Consider the following 26,045-nt stretch of genomic DNA (forward strand, 5'->3'; position numbering starts at 1 on the left):
TTTTTTTCTCTCCTATCTTTCATTTAAATAAATCTCCACTCTTTGCATAAATACCATTTTATAATAAACTATTTTTAGTCTTAGCATGAGAAAATATTTTCTATGGTTTTAAAATGTACCAATAGGATATGTAACAGGAATAACATAGTCTTTAATGCCCTTTAAATCACTTACTTTTGCAATTAAGATTCTCTGAACTGGTTCAGAGTCATCAAAAACCACAAAACCAAAATTTGGAAGTTTTCCCCCAACACCCTTGGTATTGATGCGAAGTTCCACAACGTTTCCAAAACCTGTGAAAATATATATTATATCAAATGTTAAAAATATGTTAACAGAAAACTCTTGATACTTTATTTGCTGAAATAACCTTGATTAATTTTAAAATAAAAGCAACAAGCCACTACACCCAGTGATGATAACCTACCCCTATCAGTTATTACCCTAATATGCCTGCAATAGGCCCTGCTTGTTTTGTTAACCTTCTACATCTATTTATTGGTTCTTTCAAAAAGAAAGCTACCCACATCGCTTTAGAAAAGTAACATTTTTTCTTACTTATATATGTCAAGTGAGTCCCATCTCTAAATTTAAGAATGATCTATACAGTACTGCCACCTAACTTCTACTGAACTAATTCAATCAATACTAAAAACAGCCACTAGAAGATATCAAAACATTCTTTTATGCTCTTCTGGTTAGTGATGGGTACAATTTTTTTTTAATTCTCGTATTATTTAAAAAGCTCATCTCCTTATTTATTTTACAACAAAATAAATGAACCACTTACTCATGAAAAATTCTTTCAATTCATTTTCATCAATATCGTGTGGCAAATTACCAACAAACAGTTGATGACTGTCTGGATATCGAATTATTCTACGGTTGTCAGATTCATTCTGTTCTATATCTCCTCGGCCTGGGGAAACAGCAGATATTGTTTAAGATAGTGTGTTCCTTGAATAGTAACTAGTAGGTTAGAAAACAATATAACAATAAATTGTAAAGTGCCTAAAACAAGACTGATAAAATCCCTTTTAGAGCTACTGGCTAATTACATGAAAAGTTACTTTCAGTAGTACAGGTATTTATTCCTCCTTAACCAAACCCTTGTGATCATCCAGGAACCAAAGAGACTGCAACTAGAGATTTATTTGTATATTTATCAAGTGTTTAAAAATAATTTTTGGTTATATAAAATTAAGCTAAATCAATAAACAGTAATATCTCATTTATATGCATCAGGGCATATGGGGATACATATCTTTCTCCCAGTAACACAAAGGACACTAGGCATCACAGAAATTTCTATGATATATAAACAGTGTACCAGAGAGGTAGGCAATGTTTGACCTGTGAGTTGTATATCTGATTTAGCCCTGATGCCAAAGTAATTGTAGGTGGGACTCAAAATTCAATAAATCTAGGCACTTTAATCATAACATTAAGTACAAACTTTAAAGTTGATAATTTTTTTTTTCTTTTTTTGTTGTTTTTTTATTTTCATTTTTATTTTACCAGAGCACTGCTCAGCTCTGGCTTATGGTGGGATTGAACCTGGGACTTCAGTGCCTCAGGCATGAGTCTATTTGCATAACCATTATGCTATCTATCACCTACCCTAAAGTTGATAAATTTTGTATGGACCATGAATGATGGTATAAATATCCCAATAGTCCCTGGTAAAAAAAGCTTCCCCAGTCCTGGTGAAAGTCATGGTCATAATTTAAGGACTTCACCCATGATTATAAACTCAATCTGTAAAACAATGCTAACTGTTCACACATCAACATGTAAATCTAGTACTATGGGCAGGGTTAGAAGGCATAAGGGTTATGCAGAGACTGTAATGCCTGGGGTTCTAAAGTCCCAGGTTCAATCTCCATAAACCAGACCTGAGCAGCTCTGGTAAGGCAAGCAAAAAACAAAAACAAACAAACAAAAAAAAACCCAACCACCATAATCTAGTACTATGTACGTTTAACAGGGTGCGCCACTGCCCGGACCCAATCAACACATAATCTAAACACAGAACTCAAGTAGAGGTGCTACATATACTAGCTAAAAATGGAAATGAGTCAAAAAATCATGCAACTTACTTATCTAAGATAATCAAAATAAGAATCAGGGTATGCTTATGTTTATCTGTGAAGAGATAAGAGTGCTAAATAAGAGTAGGTTATTGGCAGCTTGATTTTGAATTGAGAATCAGTGACAATAACCAAATGTCTCAAAATTCTTTTCCATCTTCAAAATACAAGATCTCTATGGCATGTTAACTAATCCTCCCAAGTTAGTTTTGCCCCAGACTATTTTTTAGCAGTATAGTTTTGGTACTAAAAGGATTTGTATACAAAATACTATGTTCTTTCAAGTTTAGTCTTTTCCTAACTTTTAAGTGCTAAATGCTACAAAAAGGGCTGTCTGACCTGGTCTTGGTCCTCTAGGAGGGAAACCAGGTCGTTCTCTAGGTCGTTGTTCACGCACACGAGGTGGTTGAGACTGAACTTCTGGTTTAGTTTCAACTCTTGGCTGCAACAGAAGGCAAAAAAAAAAAAAAAAAAGCACGTTATAAGGAAGCATTTCTTAGAACCAAAGCCAGAGACAGTAACCATTAACAAGACAGTCAAAGGCATAATGACATTTTATAAAGTTTAGAAAGTTATGTCATATGTATGACAAAAATACACTTTTTCACAAAGATATTCTGTACCAATCTAGGACTGTAGGGTAGTTTGTCCACTAAAGGTTATATAACTAATAAACTGATTTTTACAATCATGTCATAAAAATAAAGTTATATCCGCACCAAGACATCATAAAAGGTATAGATACAAAAGAAAAAAAAAAATCAAGATGAGCCATTACATGTACATACATATACAAAATAAAAAGCCATCTTTTATCTCAGAAAGAAAATGACATACTTTCTAGTTATCTAGTTTGCTGCTTTGGTTTCTAAACCAGTCCACAATTAAATCTTAAAAGCCAATAGTGGTAACTTAGCTTACTGTAGTACCTAAAAATAACTCTTTAAAATGCACAAACAAAAGGAAAACGAAACAAACAAAAGGCAGGGACATGTATATAGCATTTCAAATGGCTAAAGAAAATGTCCTTTAGCTACCTATCTCGACCCCACCCCCCCAAGAAAAAGCTGTATGTTAACTATCAACTGACCCTAGGACTCGGAAGACAGCAGAGGTACCACACCAGGTTTGCAAGCCATAAAGCCCAGAGATTCCAGGTTCAATCCCCAGCATCAACACATACTACAGGTGAATAGTGATCTGGACTCTATCTCTTTAATTGCTGAATTAAACAGACAATTATTTTTAAAATTAACACCTGCAATTACTTTTGCCTCTATACAATGGTATTTTCAATAGTCCCAACTTCTTTAGGCTGCCTATTGTGCACTTCTGTGCTAGGGAGATAGCATAATGGTTATACAAAATGACTTTCAATATTCATCAGTATAAGTAGAGTAATTTTTAAAATCTTTATGGCTGGTCACCTGATCTTTGTCCAGGAAGCTCAAATTCTTTCACCAATTATTTAACTAAATTGTCAAAATTCACAAAAATATTTTGACAGTTGTGTTTCTTTAAAAAAAATGAAGTCAATTTATTGTTAAAATATTGTATCTACTTTAATCCAACGGTATATCAACTCCTATACTAGCAATTTAACAGATTTGCCTATCTCTTCCCCAAGTTCTATTTTCTTCTACTTAGATTTCCATTTTAATCAGCTAAAGATACTTCCCATACCTTAGAATTCTAATTAAATAAATAAAAAAACTCACTAGCTTTTATATTACTTACATATTTAAGATCATCTGAATTTATTTCTGTATCACCAAAAGAATAAGCAGTATTGTTGACATAAATGTTCAGTAACTATTGGCTCAGTTAAACTTGTTAGAGTGCTCTATATATAGTAAATACTATTTGTTTTTAAAAATATTTATTCATTCCCTTTTGTTGACCTTGTTGTAGTTACTATTATGGTTATTGATGTCATTGTTGTCATTGTTGGATAGGACAGAGAGAAATAGAGAGAGGAGGGGAAGACAGAGGAGGAGAGAAAGATAGACACCTGCAGACCTGCTTCACCGCTTGTGAAGCTACACCCCGGCAGGTGGGGAGTCTGAGGCTTGAACCAGAATCCTTATGCCAGTCCTTGCACTTTGTGCCACCTGCGCTTAATCCGCTGTGTTACCGCCCGACTCCCTGTAAATACTATTTGTATATACTGCTAACATTCTTAATTTGACCCAAACAAATTCATTTAAAAATTTCAACTGGAGCCAGTTATGGGGGCACACCTGGTAGCGCACACATGCTAAAATGTGTAAGGACCATGGTTCCAGCTCCCAATCCCCATGGGCCGGTAAAGCTTCAAGAATGGTGAAGTAGTGCTGCAGGTGTCTCTCTCTCCCTCCCGTCTCAATTTCAGACTCTAAAACAAATAAAATTTAAAATATGAAAAAGAAAAAAAAAGGAAAGAAAACTTTAAAGGGGCTTCAAAGTGCAATTTCAGTCCTTTAAAAAATGAAGTAACAGATGTGATCTGTTCAACATTTGATTAAGTTAGTGTATTTAGGAAAAAGTTAATGAATAGCAAATGTATTTACTATTTAAAACTCTCAGTAAAACCTTAGACTCCATTTCAAATGTTAAGAGAACTTGAGGCAATCCTGACTCACTTGATTCAAATTATTTTTAAACAGATTATCAAAACAGAAGTCACTAAAAGAAACAAAATATAAAGTTCCTAATTATACTTTAAGAATTAAAACCAAAATTAATCTCCAACATAAAAAACTTCAGAATGATTTAGCAATCTTACTGTTTGTAATGCTTGATGATGCCAATGCAGAAGAAAATGAGACCAAACACCTAACAATTTCCTTTCAATAACTTGATCAATATTCCAACTAAACCAGCTGTGCACTACAGTTTTCACGCTCAATTCCACAATTAAATACTTATGCCAAACAGATAAAATGTACACACTACTACTTTATGGCCATTAACTAATTCCATGAAACCAGAAATTGTACTCAAGGGGGAAAAAAAACAGAAAGAAAAACAGTACCATCAAATCAACTCAGTAACAGTATGTTTAATAACAAGTGTCATTTAGTTGAACACAGCTATTCAGATGAGCCAGTCAAATCTAGACAAAAGCCTTTGTACTAAGAAATTAACATACTTACTTCTAAAGTTAATGCCTAGCACTGTTCTAGAATTAAAGTAAAATCTTCTTTTATTTATAGCTTGTGCCAAAAATGTTATGGTAATTGATGCTACAATAAAATTGAAGGGTTTATTAAATCAAGTGGATCATTCTAAGTATAACCCAAAAAGATAAAGTTCTCTTAAGGTTTAAATATAAATGTCTATAAAATTTTTGTTTTAGTTAGGAGGGAGGTGAACAAACGTAATTTAGCTCCCTAGGTTAATTTTTAGAAATAACAGTAACTTAAAACTAAAACGCTCACCCCCACAACAGAATAGGATCTAATATAATTTAATTTAGACATGACTTAAACATAACACTTTTTGATATAAACATAACATTTCCCTTCAAAGAACTAAAAAAGTGGTTTATATGAATTAAATAAGGATTCAGATGTTAAATAAAACTCTTAAGTCCAGTCATAGCATTGACATAGTTGTTGGTACAACAACTGAGTAAGGTACTCTAGGCCTAAACCTCCTATGAATAGTAGTATACCCAACCTCAAAGGGTGGATTTGAAGATTAAACAAGACTATAAAGTGTTTTTGTACAGTATCTGGGACATTTTAAAAGTATAATAAACTGATTAATGTAGCCAACTTAAATGAAATAAAAACCTGAAGGAGTCCAAATGCAAATCTGAAATTAAACCAAGCATTTCTAAAGTCAGATGTCACTTATCAGGTCACAAGTAGTAACAGCTAACAAAAAAATTTTTCCTCATTAAGATAATACCCTCTTCTTATGTAACCGATGGTGGGTACCAATAATTACTAGCAACCTTTGAAACCTCGAAACTTGTCATTGTTTAGAGATTACAGGAAGTACATATGATTGATTTTAGGAGCATTAATCATTTAAAATTTAAATTTCTGGGTGCAGTGAAATTTGACTCATCATCTAAGGAAAACAATCGTACATCCTCTTTTAACTATGATGAAAAGCTTAACTGAAATCTAGTTAATTCTACCCTGTATCTAAAAAATGTATTAAGAAGCCAGTATGTATAAGAGCTCTGAAATGGGTAAGATGACAAACAGACAAAAAGCAGAATACTAGAAATGATCAGTTAAGGTGAACACTACAGTCATAAGTTGGTACAGGCTTCAATTCAACTGTATGAACCACTTACAGACTGAGAGTTTATTAGACAGTGTAAGTTTTAAATGACCTCTCTCTTAAAAAAAAAAACAAAAAACAGTAATTTAACACCACACTACTTTGTGCCTTTCAAAATCTCTCCCTTAAAATAATTTAGCTAAAGTTTTAAAACTTTTAAAAAAGGAACATGCTTTTTTATTTTAAAAAGCCTTTTAAAACGACAATTATCTGTATATATATATTTATTTATTTATTGGTAAAACCAATGTAATCTATATTACACACCCAAACCCCAAATACCTCCTATGAAGATGATGGAGATTTGGCATTTAAAATGGGTGCACTAACATTTAATACAATTTTTGTATATTTAATTCATAATCTGATCGAGTCATTAAAAAAAGTATAAAAAAGATAAGCAATTGGCAATGTAACAAGGATACAATCCAATGTGTTCACAGATTGGTTACCTGTGAGACTGGTGCTTTAACATGGGGTGGAATTCCAGAGGAAGAAACAGTACCACTAGGAGGCAGGTTTTTACTGGTCACTGAAGCCCAGGAGAAAGCCTGCAGGAAATGCAACAAACCTAGACTACTAATCATGGAAAACCACCAACATTCCTACAGGGAAACTTCCAAATATATTGATATATATATATTTCTTTGCATTTCTAAGCCATTGCTCTATATTGAATGAATCCTAAATGGAAGGCACACACACACATGCCAGTCTATGTGCCAGATTTCAAATCTAATTATGCAAAATTATTTGACTGTTGTCTGAACTACTAAATAAAACCACAAGCAAGTTCCTACATGCTCTAAATAGATGAGCAAGTAGCAAACAAACCCACTAACAACTGTACATGCTAGAGAAATCTGAACCTAGTAGAATGGATGTCTTTTGGACAAAGACAGGGTGTGTGATGTTAAGGGAGAGGTAGTAAGAGAGAAGTGAGTACTAGCTGGAAACTTTACACACATTCACAAATTGAACAAGGAATCTGTTCCTCTCACTACTCAAACACACTTTAACCTACTTTTAAAGAAAAATAAAATACTTTACAGAAACATAAAAAAGATGTTTTAGGTAGGCTTGAATGATATACCCTGGGTATCATTTTCCAAGATAGTTTAGTTGGTATAGCATGGAAACTATTCCCATTTAAACCAGAAATAAACACTATCTCTTCTTAACAAGAGGTCAACTTGTTAAGTCTGGAAATCACACAAAATCCTGTTGTATATCTGCACAGAGAACTTGAATGATTTCAAGCACGATACTAAATAATACAAACACACAAGTAAATTCACTCTAATGAGTATCCTTTCATGGAAGATGGGTGGGGATAAATGAATTTCTTCAGGATTACCAAAAAGCGCAACAGTCTTTCACATACATAAAAATCATGGCTTACTATATTAAAAATACAGAAGAAAGGTCATGCTTCATTAGTAATACCAATCATGAAATTGTGATGTTATACATTTAAAAAATTGCTCTGATCTAACCTTTGGTGGTTCTTGTGGCAAAGAAACAGGTTCAGCAGGAGGAGGAGAAGTAGACTTCTCCTCTAATTCTTCTAAATTCTTTTCTTCCACTTGTGGCTTCAATTCTTCAGTTTTTGTTTCACACTCTGGCTCAGGTTCAGGTTCATGAGCAGATTCTTCCAAAGGTTCCTCTATGCCATTACTACAAAAAAACCAAAAAACCAAAAAACCACTTTGCTTTTAATCAGTTAAACTGTTCAAGAAGTATCTAACCCAACAGGCCTATTAATACTCTCTTCTTTACCTTTAAACAGTTTTGAAGCAAAAGTTCAAAAAAAAAAAAAAAAAAAAAAAAAAGCCAAAAAGGGAATACTCAAATAGTATTTTTGAAATTGCAACATTTTGAAAGTAGGTAGCTGAATTAACTAAGAATGTTTACTGTAGTACTAGCCAAGAACACATTTTACTATTTATAAAAAGATGCCTGTTTTCTGTTTTGTCTTATATATGCTGCATTAGTAAGTGATCACTGCATTGGGCCAACTTTTTAATTAAGCAATTACTTCTATATATCTTACATATTTGTGGTAAACATTCAAAATGGGCCATATAGATAGGAGATAGCTCATACAGTAGAGTCCATGTTCAAGTACTCAGGTTCAAATCCCAGGCCACTACATGGGAGTACCCAGTATCAAAGAGCTTCACGAGTGGTGGAGCAGTGATATGATAACTCTCCTACTCTATTTTTTCCCACTTTGGAGGGTGGGGGCGGAAGTCCACTGGGAGTGGTGGAATTATGCAAGCTTGGAGTCCCAGTGATAAACCTGGTGATAATAAATGACTTCCAGAGGCCAAGGAGGAGCTCAATGACTGAGCTCCTGTACTCTAAGTGTGAGGTCCTGGGTTTAACCCCTAGCACCGCATTAGAGAAACAAAGACAAGGAATGAAGATCTCCAAGTGGATCTCAAAGCACTGGTATGCACTTTGCACACTTCCTCTCTATCCAAAAAGTTTCAGAAATATTTACTTCCAGTAATAGTTCTAGGAGGTAAAATCCATTCTGTATTAACTTAGGTTTTAGTCTTGCAAACATTGTTCTTACGTCACAGAATGAGCTTCATAGTAACCACTGTTAGCATTTTCTTGCACAGGTTCTGGAGATGGCTGTCTTTCTTCTTGTTCCTCTTCTACTTCATCTTCTGATTCTGGCAACACAAAATGTATTAATTTCTCTTAAATAGACTTGACAGTTCCGCATACATATTTTTAAAAGTTTAAAGGAGTGACGTTATAGACAGAAGAAAAATATTTGTTACATTTCTTACAGTCAACAATTTTCATTCTTTCAACTAAATTGGATGGCATATGATCATGCAAAAAAGATTTTCTTTTTAAATTTTTTTTTGTCTTAATAGGAGAGACACAGAAAGACCAGTGCACTGCTCACTCTGGCTTAGGGAGGTACTAGGGATTGAACAAGGGATCTCAGAGCCTCAGGCATGGAAGTCTTTTTGCATAACCACCATGTCATCTCCCCAGCCCTGGGGAGAAAAAAAGACTTTCATGCTTAAGGTTTATGGTTCTAAACTCAATCTCTGGCACCTCCATAAACCAGAGCTGAGGAATTGGGGGGGGGAGGGAAGTAAAACAATTGGAAGTCAACAGTCATTAAGTAAGGGTTGGAAAAAAAAATAAAAATAAGGGTTGGCAAGTACTGGATCCAAAAAAATTCTGTACTGGGCACCAAACATGTGTTTGGCTTAGTTGCAATACTGCCTGCAACTTTCATATTTTTCTGTATATATAATATAAGCCTTTCCTGAAAATAACCTTACCTTCATCAAGTTCTGGTTCAGAATCACCAAATACTTCATCTTCATAGCGAAACATATCATTGTGAACATAAAACTTATTCGGAACAGATCCCTATATGAAAACAACATTCAAATATTCCACAAACTGTAATAAAATTGACAGTATAATAGAAGAGCAAATCATATGGTTGCATATATAACTTTACTGTAGAAACAATGGCCTATGTGCAGTGGTTAGAGCATGGGACTTGAAAACACCATGTCCCAAATTTGATACTCTGGATGACTTTTCATATAAAGTTTTTAAAAAAAATACTACAGAAGTTGGGAATTGGGCGGTAACACAGCAGGTTAAGTTAAGTTGCGTTAGTTGGGTTGGCACAAAGCGTGAGGATCCCAGTTCAAGCCCCTGGGTCCCCACCTGCAGGGGAGTCACTTTATAACAGGTAAAGCAGGTCTGTAGGTGTCTCTCTTTCTCTCCCTCTCTCTGCCCTATCCAACAACAACGACATCAACAACAATAATGGGGCCAGGTGGTGGCACACCTGGTTGAGCGCACGTTACAGTGTGCAAGGACCCAGGTTTGAGCCCTTGGTCCCCACCTGCGGGGGAAAGCTTCACAAGTGGTGAAGCAGTGCTGCAGGTGTCTGTCTCTCTCCCTATCATCCCCTTCCCTCTCAATTTCTGACTATCTCTATCAAATAGATAAAGGTTAAAAAAAAACAATAACGATGTCGATAAACAAAGTCAACAAAAGGAAAAAAATAAATATTTTTTAAAAAATACTATAGAAGCAACATAGACCCAATTTCCCACAACTGAGCATAGTATATTAAACATAAAACAATTAACAAAAGACAACTTGAATACTATAACTAAAGAAAAAACTAATCAATTAGAAAGTAGTATCAATTAAAGATGGAATTTTCCCTTTTTAATTTATGACCTATTAAAAATCGATTTATTTTTGGATAGAGAGAGAAACTGAGAGGGGGAAGATAGAGAGAGAAACAAAGAGACACATGCAGTCCTGCTTTACCACTAGTGAAGCTCCCCCCCCCCCCCCCCGCAGGTGGGAACCAGAGGTTTGAACCTAGGCCCTTGTGCACTATAATTTGAGTGCTTAACTAGGTGTGCCACCTCCTGGCCCCAATATATAACTTATTAGGACAACATAGTTTTATTGTCTCTACAATTTTAATCATGACTTTTAATTCTAAAAAGTAAAAAAAACTATATACAAAACACATAATAAGATATACAACAAACTGCTAAAAAATAAAGCACACCCAAATTTTAAGAATCTTTGAATACCCAATAAATTGAGCAATATCATGTTAGTGAAAACTCAGAGAAACAAACAGACAAACAAAAACTTACTTCCGGAGCCAGAACAAAGGTCTGCATAAACTTTCTCTCTGGCTGTCCGCTGTTAGACAGCAAACCCATGACCTGGACAACAACTCCATCACTCAAGGTTGCATGAGCGTCCACATGACGAATTTTAGTATGACATTCACTGAAGTTCAGAGATAATACTTTGTGGTGTATGTCCTTTATTAGAAAAGAGAGAAAGAAACAAAAAATAACATTACCTATAGTAAAACCACATTATATTACAGACTCTTAACTGAATTTCTAACACTTTATAAAAAAATTTTTCCTTTTTGTTGCCCTTGTCTTTTTTGTTGTTATTATTATTGTTGCTGCTGTTGTTGGATAGGACAGAGAGAAATGGAGACAGAGAAAGAGAGAAAAAGATAAGACACCTGCAGACCTGCTTCACCACCTGTGAAGCGACTCCCCCTACAGGTGGGGAGCTGGGGGCTTTAACCGGGATCCTTATGCTGGTCCTTGCCTCGTGTACTTAACCTGCTGTGCTACTGCCCGGACTCTCAACACTTAAAAAAAAAAAAAAAAAAAGAGCTATTTAATTTAGAGCCTTAGGCATGAGAACCTTTTGCATAACCATTATGCTATCAACCCCTGCCCCAACCAACTTCTTTTTTTTGCCTCAAGGGCTATTACTGAGCTTCTGTGTCTACACTATGAATCCACTGCTCCTGGTGGCCACCCCCCCCATTGTTGCTGCTGTTGGATAGGACAGAGAAATTGGGAAAGATGGGAAAGACAGAGGGGGAGAGAAAGACAGACATCTGCAGATCTGCTTTGTGAAGTGAAATGATTCCCCTGCAGGTGGGAAGCCGGAGGCTCAAACCGGACCCTTGTGCTTTGCACTATGTGTGCTTAGCCTGGTGTGCTACTGCCCACACCCCTCCCCCCATTAACTTTTTCCTGCTCATCTGAATTCACTCTATGCTGAATTCATTACTAATGTAAAAATGATGTTCCTAACCTATCATTTTCTTCTTTAATTTTTTTTTAATTTATTTCACTTCAGTGAGAGAAACATGAGACAAACCAGAATGCTGTTTAGGTCTGGCAGATTCACTATCTCCCTTCTCAAATCACTAGTTTCTCTCTTTATCACCCAAAGCACAGCTAAATTCCAGCTTATCTTGGTACTGGAGATTGAACCTGGGACCTTTGGTGCTTCAGGCATGAAAGCCTTTTTGCATCAGCACTATGCTCTCTCTCTAGTTCTCAACCATTTTCAGTGTCACTTCTCTGTATAAATATTTACACGGGGAGGAGTGGGGAGGTAGCACAGCAGTTTAAGAGCACATGGTGCAAAGTGCAAGGACCCACGTAAGGATCCCCGTAAGGATCCCCGTTCGAGCCAAGCCCCTGGCTCCCCACCTGCAGGGGAGTTGACTTGCTTCACAGGTGGTGAAGCAGGTCTGCATGTGTCTGTCTTTCTCTCCCCATCTTCCCCATCTCTCTCCATTTCTCTCTATCCTAACAGACAACGACAACATCAATAATAACTACAATAATAAAAACAACATGGGCAACAAAAAGGAAATAAATAAATAATTAAAAAAAGAGCTGAATGGTGTTGGCACACACTGTGTCAAGTGCACTTTAACATGAACAAGCACCTTAATTTTAACTTCCTGATCCCCACCTGAAGGGAGGAAGCTACACGAGTACTGCTGCAGGTATCTCTCTCTCCCTCTATCTCTCTCCCTTTCCTCTCAATTTCTGTCTCTATCAAATAAGAAACTGAGATAAGAAGGCTAGCAGGAAAGAGATTTGCCTTGCAAGTATTGAACCCGTGATAACCCTGGTGGCAAAACAAAAGCAAAATCAGATTGTCAGTTGATGCATGTATAAATTATGTATACAAAATACTCCATTTTTTAAATTAGAGCATGTTTCATGTAAAACATGTACTTTAAAGAACACTAGTTATAATCACATGCAAGAATAAATCCACAGGCAAAACAGTATTTTTCAAATCTTTACCTCAACGCCTAAAGTATATGTGAATTTGATACTTACATTTTGGCCATAAACAGCCTCCTGGGGCTTTCCACTAGCATCAACTCCTCCATGAACATAAGAAGAATTTCTGCCATAAAACCTGTAAATGAAATGTAATGTAATCATTAATATTCACTCAAGAAAATTCTGTTGGTGATCTGGAATCAAAAGATCTAGTTTCTAGTTTCACTTGTCATTAAATAATGCAACTGTATAACCTTAAGTAATCAGCAATGTTAGCATTCAGTTTCCTTGGTAAGAAGGCAAAAGGGGAGTTGGGTGGTAGCGCAGCGGGTTAGGCGCAGGTGGTGCAAAGCGCAAGGACCAGCTCAAGGATCCCGGCTCCCTACCTGTAGAGGAGTCGCTTCACAGGTGGTGAAGCAGGTCTGCAGGTGTCTATCTTTCTCTCCCCTTCTCTGTCTTCCCCTCCTCTCTCCATTTCTCTCTGTCCTATCTAACAACAACATAAATAACAATAACAACAATAATAAAAAAAAAGGGAAAAATAAATAAGAAGGCAAAAGAGTAACTATTCCACAGAATAGCTGAAAGGATTAAACAAGTAATAACTCCCTGAAAATTCTTAGGGTGCTGCATACAATAATAGACAATTAGCTATCCTCATCTATTTTTATAATCAAAGATTGAGAGATAAACACATTTTATATTGTCACATTAGTAATTCCATTGCTGTCTGCCTCTGTCCCACTTTCTTTATATTTCAGATAAGAGACAGCACACAACAGCTCCAATACCTTTATAACACCCCCTTGTGTTGTGATGCTTCCATTAGCCATCGGGGATCAAGCCCAGGGATGTACACATGGCAAGGTATATGCTCTACTGGACGAGTTATGTCCTAGACTCTTTTAGCAACTAAAATGTCAGTACTATTTTTGTTCACACTTAGAAAGATATAAGAACTTGGGTCCTTATGCACTGTAACATGTCTCTCTACCAAAAGCAACACTTCATGGCTTAATTTTTTTTAAGTGACAAAAATTCTAGAGGAAAGTTACTGATGGATATAGCAAGACATAAAATAGTCATACTTAAGAAAATAAACTAATTGAAAACGATTAAATTCGTTTAAAATTTACCTGTGCAAATATTCTGGAGCTTTATTCAGCAAAGTATAATACTGCCTCACAAACTCCCGCCCTACAAGTAGCGGACTGGGCTTCTCCATAACCATTTCTTTGCTGCACAATGTCAAATGCTGAGGAAACAAATACAAGAATAACTATTAAAAAAGTCATTTTTGTAAATCTATTAAGTACATTTCCTTAATCATACCAATGGGGATAAAAATGAATTTCTGAATTTTGTTGTGTTAATATCTCAAAACAAGTTTCCATCAAACAAAGATTTCATAGTTGGCAGGAGATATAGCATAACGGATATGCTAACAGACTCTCATGCCTGAGCCTGAGGTCCCAGGTTCAACTCCCTCATTACCATAAGCTAAAATTGAGCAGTGCTCTGGTAATAGATACACACACAAACACACATGATGTCTGGTTCTCTCTCATTAATAAAGTCTGAAGAAAATGCAGTTCTATATAATTCTAGTTTTACATAATGTAAAATTTTAACTTTTAACATAAATACTCTATTAAAATTTCTAATTCTTTTTTTTTTTTTTACAATTGTTCCGAAAATCTTTTCAAACTGTCTACAAGTAACTCTTCATTATGTTTAAGTTTTTATATAATGCAACACTTTGCTTTTTTTTTTATTGTTGTCTCCAGGGTTATTGCAGGGGCTCAGTGCCTACACTGAATCCACTGCTCCTGGAGGCCCTTTTCCCCCTTTGGTTGCCCTTTTGTTTATCATTGTTGTTGTTATTGCTGTCATTGTTGGATAAGACAGAGAGAAATTGAGAGAAGACAGAGGAGAGAAAGACAGACACCTACAAGTCCTGCTTCACCACTTGTGAAGCAAACCCCTTGCAGGTGGGGAGCCCGAGGCTCAAACTAGGACCATTACACTGGTCCTTGCACTTTGCAGCATGTGCACTTAACCCACTGCACTACCGCCCAGGCCCCCCAACACTTGCTTTCAAAGGCAGTTTTGTTGCTTCTGCTGGGGGAAGAAGCAGAGGAGAAAATGACCCTAAATTAGTCCAAAAGATGAGTTAGGGAACTATGGTCTTTAAAAAGAAACCAGAGGATCAGAGTCTGAAGGAGCTAAAAGTGGAGGCTGTTGGGATGGTCGTGGAACAGGTGAAATTAAGAAATCTAGACAATGGTTAGCAAGATAGCTCATTTGAATCATGAGCTTGCTTTGTCAAGTGCACAACCCAGTCTGGCCTCCATCACAGTGAAGGAAGCTTCGACACTTTGGTGTCTTTCTAGCTGAGAGAAAAGCAAAGCAAAGCAAAACCTGGCAAAAAGCTAACTGTTCCTAGTGTGTAAAGGTGACCCTCAATTTTTAAATATCAGGATCATCTTTTTTAAAAAAACATTTTTATTGGGAGTCGGGCGGTAGCACAGCGGGTTAAGCATAGGTGGTGCAAAGCGCAAGGACCAGTGTAAGGATCCCATTTCATTCCCCCAGTTCCCCACTTGCAGGGGAGTTGCTTCACAAGCAGGTCTGCAGGTGTCTATCTTTCCCTCTCTCTGTCTTCCCCATCTCTCCATTTCTCTCTGTCCTATCTAATGATGAATCAATAACAATAATAACTACAACAATAAAAAACAAGGGCAACAAAAGGGAAAATATTAAAAAAATTTATTATTATATAGAGAAATTGAAAGGGGGGTGGTAGAAAGGGAAAGAGAAAGACACCTGCAGCTTGACCCTGGCTCCTTGAGCACTATAATTATGTGCTTAACCTGGTATGCCACTGCCTGGTCCCAGTATCTGGATTTTCTACCATATCTGTCATTATTGTTAGCTAGAATGAAGTATCTGCTGTCTGACTTGGAAGTCAGTTCATAAAAGAAAATGCATAATGGCTCATCCTCAATGTAGTTCTTTTCACTCATATCTGCTTTACAGCTGTGAGGTTAATGATCCTGACTATCTATGCCTTTGTATTAGTTCTATACTACCTATAATTAAAGTGCTTTATTAAAAAAGTTCATTCACAAAAGTAGAATCAGATACTATCATTTTAGGATCTATTTAATAGACTCTGAAATCAAAGAATGTGTAACAGAAAGGATTATCAAGCACTAACACATAAAAGGACAAGAGTGATGTGAAGTAGCATTAAGTCATAAGATTACATGCATCTGAATATCAGAAGTATACTGTCATCCTGAAAATCCTTCCTGAAAATCTATCTTCCTACTGAATTTCCAAAATGCTAGTCATTTTATTATGACAGTCTGTTAATCATACTTTGCCCTAAATTAAGTGTATCTTAGTCTTCCCTCTTCTCTACTCCCCTATCAAATCGCTCACTTTAACAGAAACAAAACTGATTTGCCCCTTAAGTGTAATTTTCTAGAAAGTCACAATTCAAAAAATCCAAAGATCACCACCACCCACCTGCATTTATTATTGTTCACCTTCCTAACTTTTCAGTATCTCTAAGATAGAACTTTTTTTTCTTACCTAAATGTAGTCCTCAAGGGTCTTCAGACTCTCAATTTCCTCAAATTTACCTGAATTTACATCTAACTTTTATCATAAGACTCAAATTTTGTATCAAATTATTATTATTATTATTTTTTCAAATTGCTCCCAGGGGAAACTGCCAGGGCAGCTTCATGCTGGCACTAAGAACCCACTGCTCCCGTGGCCATTTCTCCTTTCCTTTTATTTCACTTTACTTGATAGGACAGAGAAATTGGGGAGAGGGGAGAAGAGGTAGGAACACACACCTGCAGACTTGCTTCACCACTCTTTAAGTTTTCCCTTGAAAATGGGAAGCGGGTGTGGGGAACAGTATAGTAATATGTGAGCTCAACTGGCTGTGCTCCCACCCCCCACCCCCATATTTTTGAATCAATGTAGTGCCAGGGGCTAAAAAACATAGGCTCTACTGGGTAAGTTATCTCTTAGTGCTCAAATTTGGGTTAATAGGTTATATGATTTTTTATCAGAATAAAGGAATCTACCTCAAAAATGAGACACAGGAAGGCAAAGAGGAAACTGCCCCCAAATTTTGTGTTTTGAATGCCTTGCTGAATATACATACATAAATACATTCTTTAATTTTGAAACCGTGAAATTCTAAAAACTCAATGTCTCTTGGGAGTCTGTGAGATTCTTTTTACTCCCAGTGATTCATGCTCTTCAGTTCTTCCTAGTGTTCCAAACATTCATATCATATGCAGCACACACACTATCTATAGTAAAAGTTAGGGGCTGGGAGGTATTACACTTGGTTAAGTGCACCCATCACCATGTGCAAGGATCAGGGTTCCAGCCCTGACTCTCCACTTGCAGAGGATGCTTCATGAGCGGTGACACAGGTCTGCAGGTGCCTATCTTTCTCCCCTCTCAATCTCTGTCCTGTCAAATAAAAATAAAGTAGAAGGAAAAAAGAAAAAATGGCCACCAGGAGCTGTGGATTCCTAGTGCTGACATCAAACCCCAGAGATAACCCTGGTGGCAAAAAGGAAAAATGAGTGGTGAAGCACCACTGCAGGTGTTTCTCCCTCTCTTTCTCTGTCCTATCAAATAAAATAAATATTAAAGAATTTTCATTCTCGGGTAGGGGTAGATAGCATAATGGTTACGCAAAAAGACTCCCATGCCTGAGGCTCTGAAGTCCCTCTGTGTCTTTCTCAAAATAAAATACTTTAAAAAAAAAAAAAAAGAATTTTCATTCTCTAGATCAGGGAAAAGGAGAATTTTGGAATTGCTAAGGAAATCATAGACAGAACTCGGGAACTCAGTAAGTCTAGTATCTTTGAGATACTAGACAACTTTGAGACAGACAATTGATTTTCCCCCTCTCAAATTAATTAACTACTGATTTATATGTCTACATTTTGCTAGGAGTGTACATAAACACCATTCCCACCACCAAAGGACTGTGACCCATCCCTCCCGCCCACTCCCACCCCCCACTGGCCCAGGAAGCTACATGTCTACCCCTCACCACAGGGTTTTTACTTTGGTGCCCTACTTACAATTTGATCAGGTCCTGCTTTTAGTTTCCCTTTCAGATCTTCTAAGTCAGCTTCTGTTGATGAGTGGGATCATCCCATACTCATCTTTATCTTTCTGACTTAGTTCACTTAACATAATTCCTTCTAGCTCTGTCCAAGATGGGTCAGAGAAGGTGGGTTCATTGTTCTTGATAGCTGCATAGTATTCCATTGTGTATATATACCACAGCTTTCTCAGCCACTCATCTGGTGTTGGGCACCTACCTTCTGCAACCCTCAACGACCCTGGGTCTATGCTCCCAGAGGGATAGATAATGGGAAAGCTACCATGGGAGGGGGTGGGTTATGGGGATTGGGTGGTGGGAATTGTGTGGAGTTGTACCCCTCCTACCTTATGCTTTTGTTCACTAATCCTTTCTTAAATAAAAAAATTAAAAAAAAAAAAAAGAATTTTCATTCTCTAGATCAGGGATAAGGAGAATTTTGGAATTGCTAAGGAAATCATAGACAGAACTCGGGAACTCAGTAAGTCTAGTATCTTTTTCCATAAAAACAGTAAATGCAAATTTTTAAGCTTGTAATTTGGCAAAGTCCACGAATGATGCTATAAATATCCAAATGGCCTTTGGCAGAAAGAGTCCTCACTCCATATTAAGTAATACTGATTTAAAAATACTACTTATGCAGAATCCAGGTCTTGCACGTGTGAGATCTCACTGTGCCTTGCTTGATGAAAGCAAGGGAACTTACTACACTGGGACTTGCTCCCTCCTCATGAACATGGTAAAGCACACCCTATAGCTGATGAGCCGTGTCTTTACTCCTAAGCCTTCTATCTTATTTTATTCCCTATTGACTGGGTGAATAAGCAGGTATCAAATCCACTCAATATTTACCAATGCAAGGACAAACAATGACATGTGGTCAGGGAGGTGGCACCATGGATAAAGCACTGAAGGACCAAGACAATGCCTGGTTCTCTTTCTTCTCATCAAAAAACAAAGCATACCTGAGTCTACTAAGTACCAGGTTCAATTCCTAGTACCACCATAAACCAGAACTGGACAGTAAGTACTCTGCTTTTAAAAATTATTCAATGATGCTCTGATATCAAAGATAATATAGACCCCTCTTAGTAATCCACGGCTTCCAGCACTCATTTTTTCTTTTTATCTGATAGGAAAGTGAAAAATTGAGAGGGGAAAGGGCAATTGAGAAAAATCAGTAGCACTGCTACATTAATCATGAAGTTTCCCTTCTGTAGATGGGACCAGGGATTTGAACCCAGGTTCTTGTGCATGCCAACATGTGTGCTCAACTAGATGCATCACCGCCCACCCCAGAAATTTACTTTTGAAATGGGCAAGATATTTAAGACATATTCCACATTAAGATATACAGATGGCGAATAGACAAAGAATGCTCAACCTCACTAATCATTAAAAATTATTGGCTGAGGGAAATGGCTCAACTGGTAGAGTGTAGGACTTGCCAGGCTGTGGTTCTTGGTTCAATCCCTAGCACATTTCCAGAGTAGTGTTTCTGGCTCTAAACCCCCCCCCCCCATACTCTCTCATATGTAATAAAACCAAAACAATTTTAAGGTGGAGTGTGAAAGTGACTACAGCACTTTATTCCTTCAGATTGGTGGGGGCTGGGCTCAAACCTGGGTTGCATACAAGGCAAAGCGGCATACTAAGTGAGCTATTTCATTGCCTCAACTGAAAACTGCTCAGTTCTGGCTGATGGTGTGCATGGGATTGAACTTTGGGAGTCTCAGGCATGAAAGTCTTTTGTATAACCACTATGCTATCTCCCCTGCCTAAAATTTATCATTTAAAAAAAGCTTGAAAAAAAAAAAATAAGACTGTAACCACACGTCACCTAATTATAGTCAATACTAAAATCTTAGAAAACTGCTTCCAAGAATGGGAATGGTTAGTAGGAATGAAAAATAGTATAGCCACTTTGGAAAAATGACCAGAATATTAAATGTGAAAATTTATGTAGAATAGTAAAACAGGAAAGTAATCTGACATTATGCCTAAATTATTGATGATTTATAGTTAGTCTTAAATTATAAAAATATTGCAAGCTGACTGAAAATACCGGAAGCATAATCTTTAAATATGCATGCGGGGGCTGGGCAGTAGCGCAACAGGTTAAGCACACATGGTGCCAAGTGCAAGGACCAGCATAAGGATCCCAGTTCAAGCTCCTGGGTCTCTACCTGCAGGGGAGGTCACTTCACAAGCAGTGAGGCAGATCTGCAGGGGTCTATCTTTCATCTTTCTCCCCTCTTTTTATCTTCCCCTCCTCTCTCTGTCCTATCCAGCAACAAGAGTAGTTAACAACAACAAAAACAGTAACAAGGGCAACAAAAATGGGTAAAATGGCCTCCAGGAGCAGTGGATGCATAGTGAAGGCACTGAGCACCAGCGATAACCTTGGAAGAAAATAAAATATAAATGAAATATACTTTAAAAATATGCTAGAAGGAGTCAGGCGGTAGTACAGTGGGTTAAGTGCAGGTGGTGCAAAGCCCAAGGACCAGCATAAGGATCCCAGTTTGAGCTCCCGGCTTCCCACCTGCAGGGGAGTCCTTCACAAGTGGTGAAGCAGGTCTGCAGGTGTCTATCTTTCTCTCCCCCTCTGTCTTCCCCTCCTCTCTCCATTTCTCTCTGTCCTATCCAACAACGATGACAACAATAAAACAAGGGCAACAAAAGGGAATAAATATTTAAAAATATGCTAGAATTTTAAATGAATAGAGTTATGGGGAGTGGGATTGCTAAAACTAGATCCTAAGGTGCTTCTCCTCAACTTCAGTGAGGAGAACCCTGCTTTCAAGAATGGGAATGATTGGTAGGAATGAAAATATTTCATTAAGGCAGGGAAGATAGCATAATGATTATGCAAAAAGACTCTTCCCTCTCGATTTCTGTCGAGAGAGAGAGAGAGAGAGCGAGAAAGCGAGAGAAAGTCAGTTGCATCGCTGATCATCACTTGTGAAGCTTTCCCTCCTCACAACCAGTTGGGGAGCAGGGGCCTGAATGGGTCCCCAAGACTTTCATGCCTGAAGTTGCAGAGTCTCAGGTTTAATCCCTTGCATCACCACAAACCAAAGCTAAGCAGTGACCTAGTAAAATGACAAATCAAAAACATCTAATTAAAAACATTGAAAAAAAAAAATCTTGATCTTTGCCTGATAGCATTTTTTTTCTGATAACACACTAAATGGTCTTAGAAACAAAATACAATATGCAAAAAGCTTTTCATCCTTGAGTTTCCCAGGTTCAATTCCCAACACCATGATATGACAGAGCTGAGCAGTGCTCTGGTATAAAAATAAAACAAACAAAAAGAAACAAAACACAACAAACTTAACCCCAAATATGAAACATCAGTTTGATGGTACACTGCAGTCATGAAATACTTAAACATTTTATGAAATGACAAGGTAATATATCGCTACCAGAGTAACGGTAATCATTACCACAAAATTTGTATCCCATCAATTGTTTCATTTTAAAAGCTATGAAAAGGCACCTCTATTCTTATGCAGTAATGATTTATGAGATAAAATAAAAGGATTAGTTTTGCAACACTGCCACTACCAAAGATCAAGTTGAGCACACCTTACCATGCTCAAAGACCAAGGATCAAGCCACAGGTTCCCACCTGCTGGGTTTCCTTTTTTCTCTCCCTGTCTCAACCCTCTCAAATAAGATAGACTTACTTTGAACCATAAAGTGTAATTACAATGGTAAACTTTAGACCAGACTATAACCACTGCCACTTCAAAAAAAAGAAAAAAAAAGCATTTAGCAACCATTTACCCAGACTATTACCTGAGTTCACCTGCTTAAGTCATGGGCCCTCTGGAATATACCTGAAACAGACCCACTAGCTTTTTCCAAATCGCAGACCCCAAATCATCATCTGCAATATTCTTGTCTTTAAGTTCATGATTAGTCAACAACTTGTTGCTGTTGAGCTCTGATTCTCCAGAAGCCCGCCCCACTAGGGAAAAAGAGAGACAGGCTGGGAGTATGGATCCACCCATCAACGCCCAGGTTCAGTTGGGAAGCAATTACAGAAGCCTGACCTTCCACCTTCTGCATCCCACAATGACCTTGGGTCCACACTCCCAGAGGGTAAAAGAATAAGAGAGCTATCAAGGGAGGGGATGGGATACAGAGTTCTGGTGATGGGCACTGTGTGGAAACTTACCCCTCTTATCCTATGGTTTTGTCAGTGTTTCCTTTTTATTTAAAAAAAAAAAAAGTGATCACTTGTAATCCAGGGAGTGGAACAGTTGATGAAATGTTGAGGTCTCAAATATGAGGTCTTAAATTCAATTCCAGAAAAGTATATATGCCAGAGAGGTGCTCTGGCTCTCCCTCTCTCACATTTAAAATGTGACCAACCAAGGCAGGGGAGATAACACAATGGTTTTGCAAACAGACTCTCATACCTGAGGCTTCAAGGCACCAGGTTTAATTCTCCACACCTTCAGCCAGAGCTTAATAGTGCTTTTGTATAACAAAAAAACAAAACCACAATCTTTTAAGAAATGGAAATGTTAGCCACAAAAATAAAATGTCTGTTATTACGTAAACTTTACAATCATTTCCTTAAGATAGAAAGGACTATAGATACAGAGAAAGAAAGTGGTGTTAAAAAGCCCAAGAAAAGGAGTTTAAGGTCTTTTGGTCATGACAGCATCTGAAATCAGGTCTCTTGCCTCTTTATACTTAGTTAAAAGTAATCATTTTGAAAGGTAAAGGAAAAAGATAAAATCATACAACTATTAGTTTGATACTGCTGAAGGAAGTCAAAAGTAAAAGACAGCAACACAATGAGAAATTAAAATATACCATGTCAATACATCCCCAGGACTGTGAGATAGCTCACCATACATACCATAGCTCCAGAGATAGTGCAATACTGCTGTGGTATCTATCATACTTTTTAAATGTATCTATCTGATGCCAGAGAATGGTTTTATTTGTAAACAGCATTAGGCAGAGAAATAAATGTTTCTCAGCCACAAAACTCTAAAGTTCATACTTCTCAAAATTAATCTTGAAGGATGGATCCACTCCTCATCCCCCCATATTTATTTAGCATAAAATAAGATGGATATTTATTCCATACCTGAGACTCCAAAGTCCCAGATTCAAACCACAAACCACCAGCCAGAGCTAAATAGTGCTCTGGTGTTTCTCCCTCACAAGTAAAACAAATAACATATATACTTAAAAAATATGAATGTATGTGTGAAACGTATGTGAAAGTAGGGGGAAAGTCTATTTTAAAGCAAGCTACAAGGGCCTGGTGGTGGCTCACCTGTTTGAAGACACATCTTACAATGTGTAACTCATCCCCGAGACCCCACCTGCAGGGGGAAAGCTTCAGGAACAGTGAAGCAATGCTGGAAATGTCTCTCCAATGCCTCTTGATTTCTCTATCCAGTAAATAAAATAAAAAATTCTTTAAAAAAACCTTTCTGACACTGGATAATCAACAGCAGTAATTCTGCAGGGTAAGGAGAAAGCAAGTATCTAAAGGCTTTAAATAACTAATCAAAAATTTCACTTCAATATCTCAAATATTTCATGTTACCACAAATGTCAATACTATTCAAGTTCAATCTGCTGATTAAAATTTACTGCTGTTGATTATCCAGTGTCAGAAAGCTTTTAAAGAATTTTTTATTCTATTTACTGGATAGAGAAATCAAGAGGGATTGGAGGTGGACGGGGATTAGGAGATAAAGAAAAGAAAATAGGTTTTTGGTAATTTATTGATTGAGGTGTGTGCTAATTTAGCACTTGAAACAGGCCAAGCAGTGATCTCATGAAATAAGCAAGTAAACCCTTTTAATAAAGAAGTCATTAAGAAAGAAAGAAAGCCTCCAAAGTCCCGGGTTCAACCCTCCGCAGCACCGTAAGTCAGAGTTGAGCAGCGCTCTGGTAAAACAAAACAAAACAAACCCCACCAAGAATACATATGACTACTCCCAAAAATTTTAAGAAAAAGGAAAGGGAGTATTCAGAGATACAATACACAAACAAGCCAGTTCTGATTAGGTCCAAACTATTATAATTATACCGTCCACTTTTTAGAACGAAGAGTTCTTAAGGACCACTAGATACCAATAGAATCCAATGTTTACTCAGAAAGTTTATTCACAGGCCTAAAGCTATATTAACTACCAAATAAGGAATTGGATAAGGAATTCCGTTCATCTTCCTCAGTAGTGGAGGGGACTAGGTAACTGAAGCCACAGATCCAGACACATAAAATGTACCAAAATGTTAAGAAATTAGGTATACCCTGATATCTATGCGGAAAGCTGAAGAGGCAAATCTATATTCGATTCAAAGCATCACAGGGCCATCTTAGAAAATATTGTGCATGCTGTTAGAGAGGCAGGTAAAATGATAACCCAGGTAAACTCAGGCTCTTCACCAACGAAGTGGGGTTAAGAAGCCCATTCCCTGTGGCTCGCAGACCTTTGCAATTCCTGGGTCAATCGGGGATGGGATCATATGCATAAAAATGGGCACCCCGAAGACGCTGTTTACTAGCGGCTCAGGTTTCCGGACTCGCCGACCGTAAGCGGAAGGGGGGCGGGCAACACCGCGGAACCCCGGTGATAGGTAAGCAGAGTGCCGGCTGCCCTCTCGCCCGGATTCGGTTTCGGCGCACAGAAATGGTGCCCGGAGGCCGCTACTTTCGCATCTGCGTCGCTCCTGCCTCCGCCGACATAGCCTGGTTCCCCTCCCCCACGGGTGGGGCGGCCACGGCCTCCCGGTTCCGACCGGCCAGGGCGAGAACCACAGAGCCCGCCGGTGGGCCCCCGCCCCCAAACAGCCTCGCCGGCGAGCCCACTGGCCGCCTTCCCGCCTCGGGAGCTGCGGGCCCTCCTCAGCGCGCCGCCGCCTAACCCCGGGACGCCGCCGCGGCCCCACCTGTGCCCACAGGGTCCCCCCTCCCTACGCACACCTCCCTCCCCCCAGGCGGCCTCCCACCGCTCACCTGAGCGGAAAAGGGAGGCTCGGCTCCTCGCACGCACACGGGCAGCGTCGGCAGCCGGCAAGAACAATCAATTGTCCCTCCGCCACCGGAGCCCCAGCGCAGGACGGTTGCCTCGAGCTGCGGCGCGCACGTAATGTCCCCTCCCGACCACCACACGACCTCCCTTCCCGGCCCCCGTACACACCTCCAACCAGCAGCGGCGGCGGGTACGGCGCGCAGAGGTCAACAGGAGAGTCCCGGAGGGCCGGTTGGCGCGGATTCTTCACGCTGGCCGCCCCCTTCCTCCGACAAACCTCAAATCAAGGAAGCAGGGAAGCCGGGAGCTCGTATTTCTTACAATCACTTCTTCCCCGGTGGCAAGCGGTGCGGCGAGCTACTGGGAACACGGACGCCCCGCCCCCTTTGCCACCGCCTCCTCTTATTGTTTTACCCCTGCCAGAAGGCTTGGGGAACCCCCAAGCACAGCGCCAGCCAATCAAACATCTCCTTCGCGAGCCGGACCCAACCTTCTAGCGTCCCTTTGCGGAGCACGCGCAGAACGCCCAGCGCGCACACTCGAGCCCGGAAAGCCGGGGAACCGGAACCGGCCTAAAAGCCGGGACAAGTGTCCGCTGATTTGACGTCACAAGAAAGCTGCCTTTCTCTTGCACCGAGGCTCCAGCCTCACCGCACGCCGGCGTCTTTAGGTGACCGGTATTTCTGCTCCCTTTGATTATTGTTAAGAAGGAGGCGGCTTAGTATAATTTTCTCTCTGAGCTGGGTACCTGTAGGTTTTTTAGTGGCCTGCACGTTGTTTAACCCATCTAGAGATAAGAGGAGGTTTCATGCTCCACCGGGAAGGACAAATCCATCCTAGCATCAATCACTGGAGCCTCTTGGAC

The 26,045-nt window shown here is 38.6% G+C and overlaps 1 protein-coding gene across 2 annotated transcripts in view; it reads right to left on the reverse strand.

Annotated features, from left to right (window-relative positions):
- G3BP2 (G3BP stress granule assembly factor 2) overlaps positions 1–25,487 on the reverse strand; it is a 28,058-nt gene extending 2,571 nt beyond the window's left edge. The window contains exons 1-11 of one of the 2 annotated variants that reach the window (XM_007519811.3): positions 25,349–25,487; positions 14,149–14,267; positions 13,067–13,148; positions 11,042–11,215; positions 9,683–9,773; positions 8,950–9,052; positions 7,865–8,045; positions 6,821–6,919; positions 2,430–2,532; positions 791–919; positions 175–293 (exon numbers count right to left, since the gene is read on the reverse strand). In XM_007519811.3, the coding sequence (XP_007519873.1) occupies positions 175–293; positions 791–919; positions 2,430–2,532; positions 6,821–6,919; positions 7,865–8,045; positions 8,950–9,052; positions 9,683–9,773; positions 11,042–11,215; positions 13,067–13,148; positions 14,149–14,243 (1,176 nt within the window). In that variant the 5' untranslated portion in view covers positions 14,244–14,267; positions 25,349–25,487. The remainder of the gene's footprint in view (positions 1–174; positions 294–790; positions 920–2,429; positions 2,533–6,820; positions 6,920–7,864; positions 8,046–8,949; positions 9,053–9,682; positions 9,774–11,041; positions 11,216–13,066; positions 13,149–14,148; positions 14,268–25,348) is intronic. The other variant, XM_007519812.2, reaches the window with a different exon arrangement.
- Between the last annotated feature and the right edge of the window lie 558 nt (positions 25,488–26,045).

Source organism: Erinaceus europaeus, chromosome 3 (genome assembly GCF_950295315.1).
Source record: "Erinaceus europaeus chromosome 3, mEriEur2.1, whole genome shotgun sequence".
Classification (NCBI taxonomy): Eukaryota; Metazoa; Chordata; class Mammalia; order Eulipotyphla; family Erinaceidae; genus Erinaceus; species Erinaceus europaeus.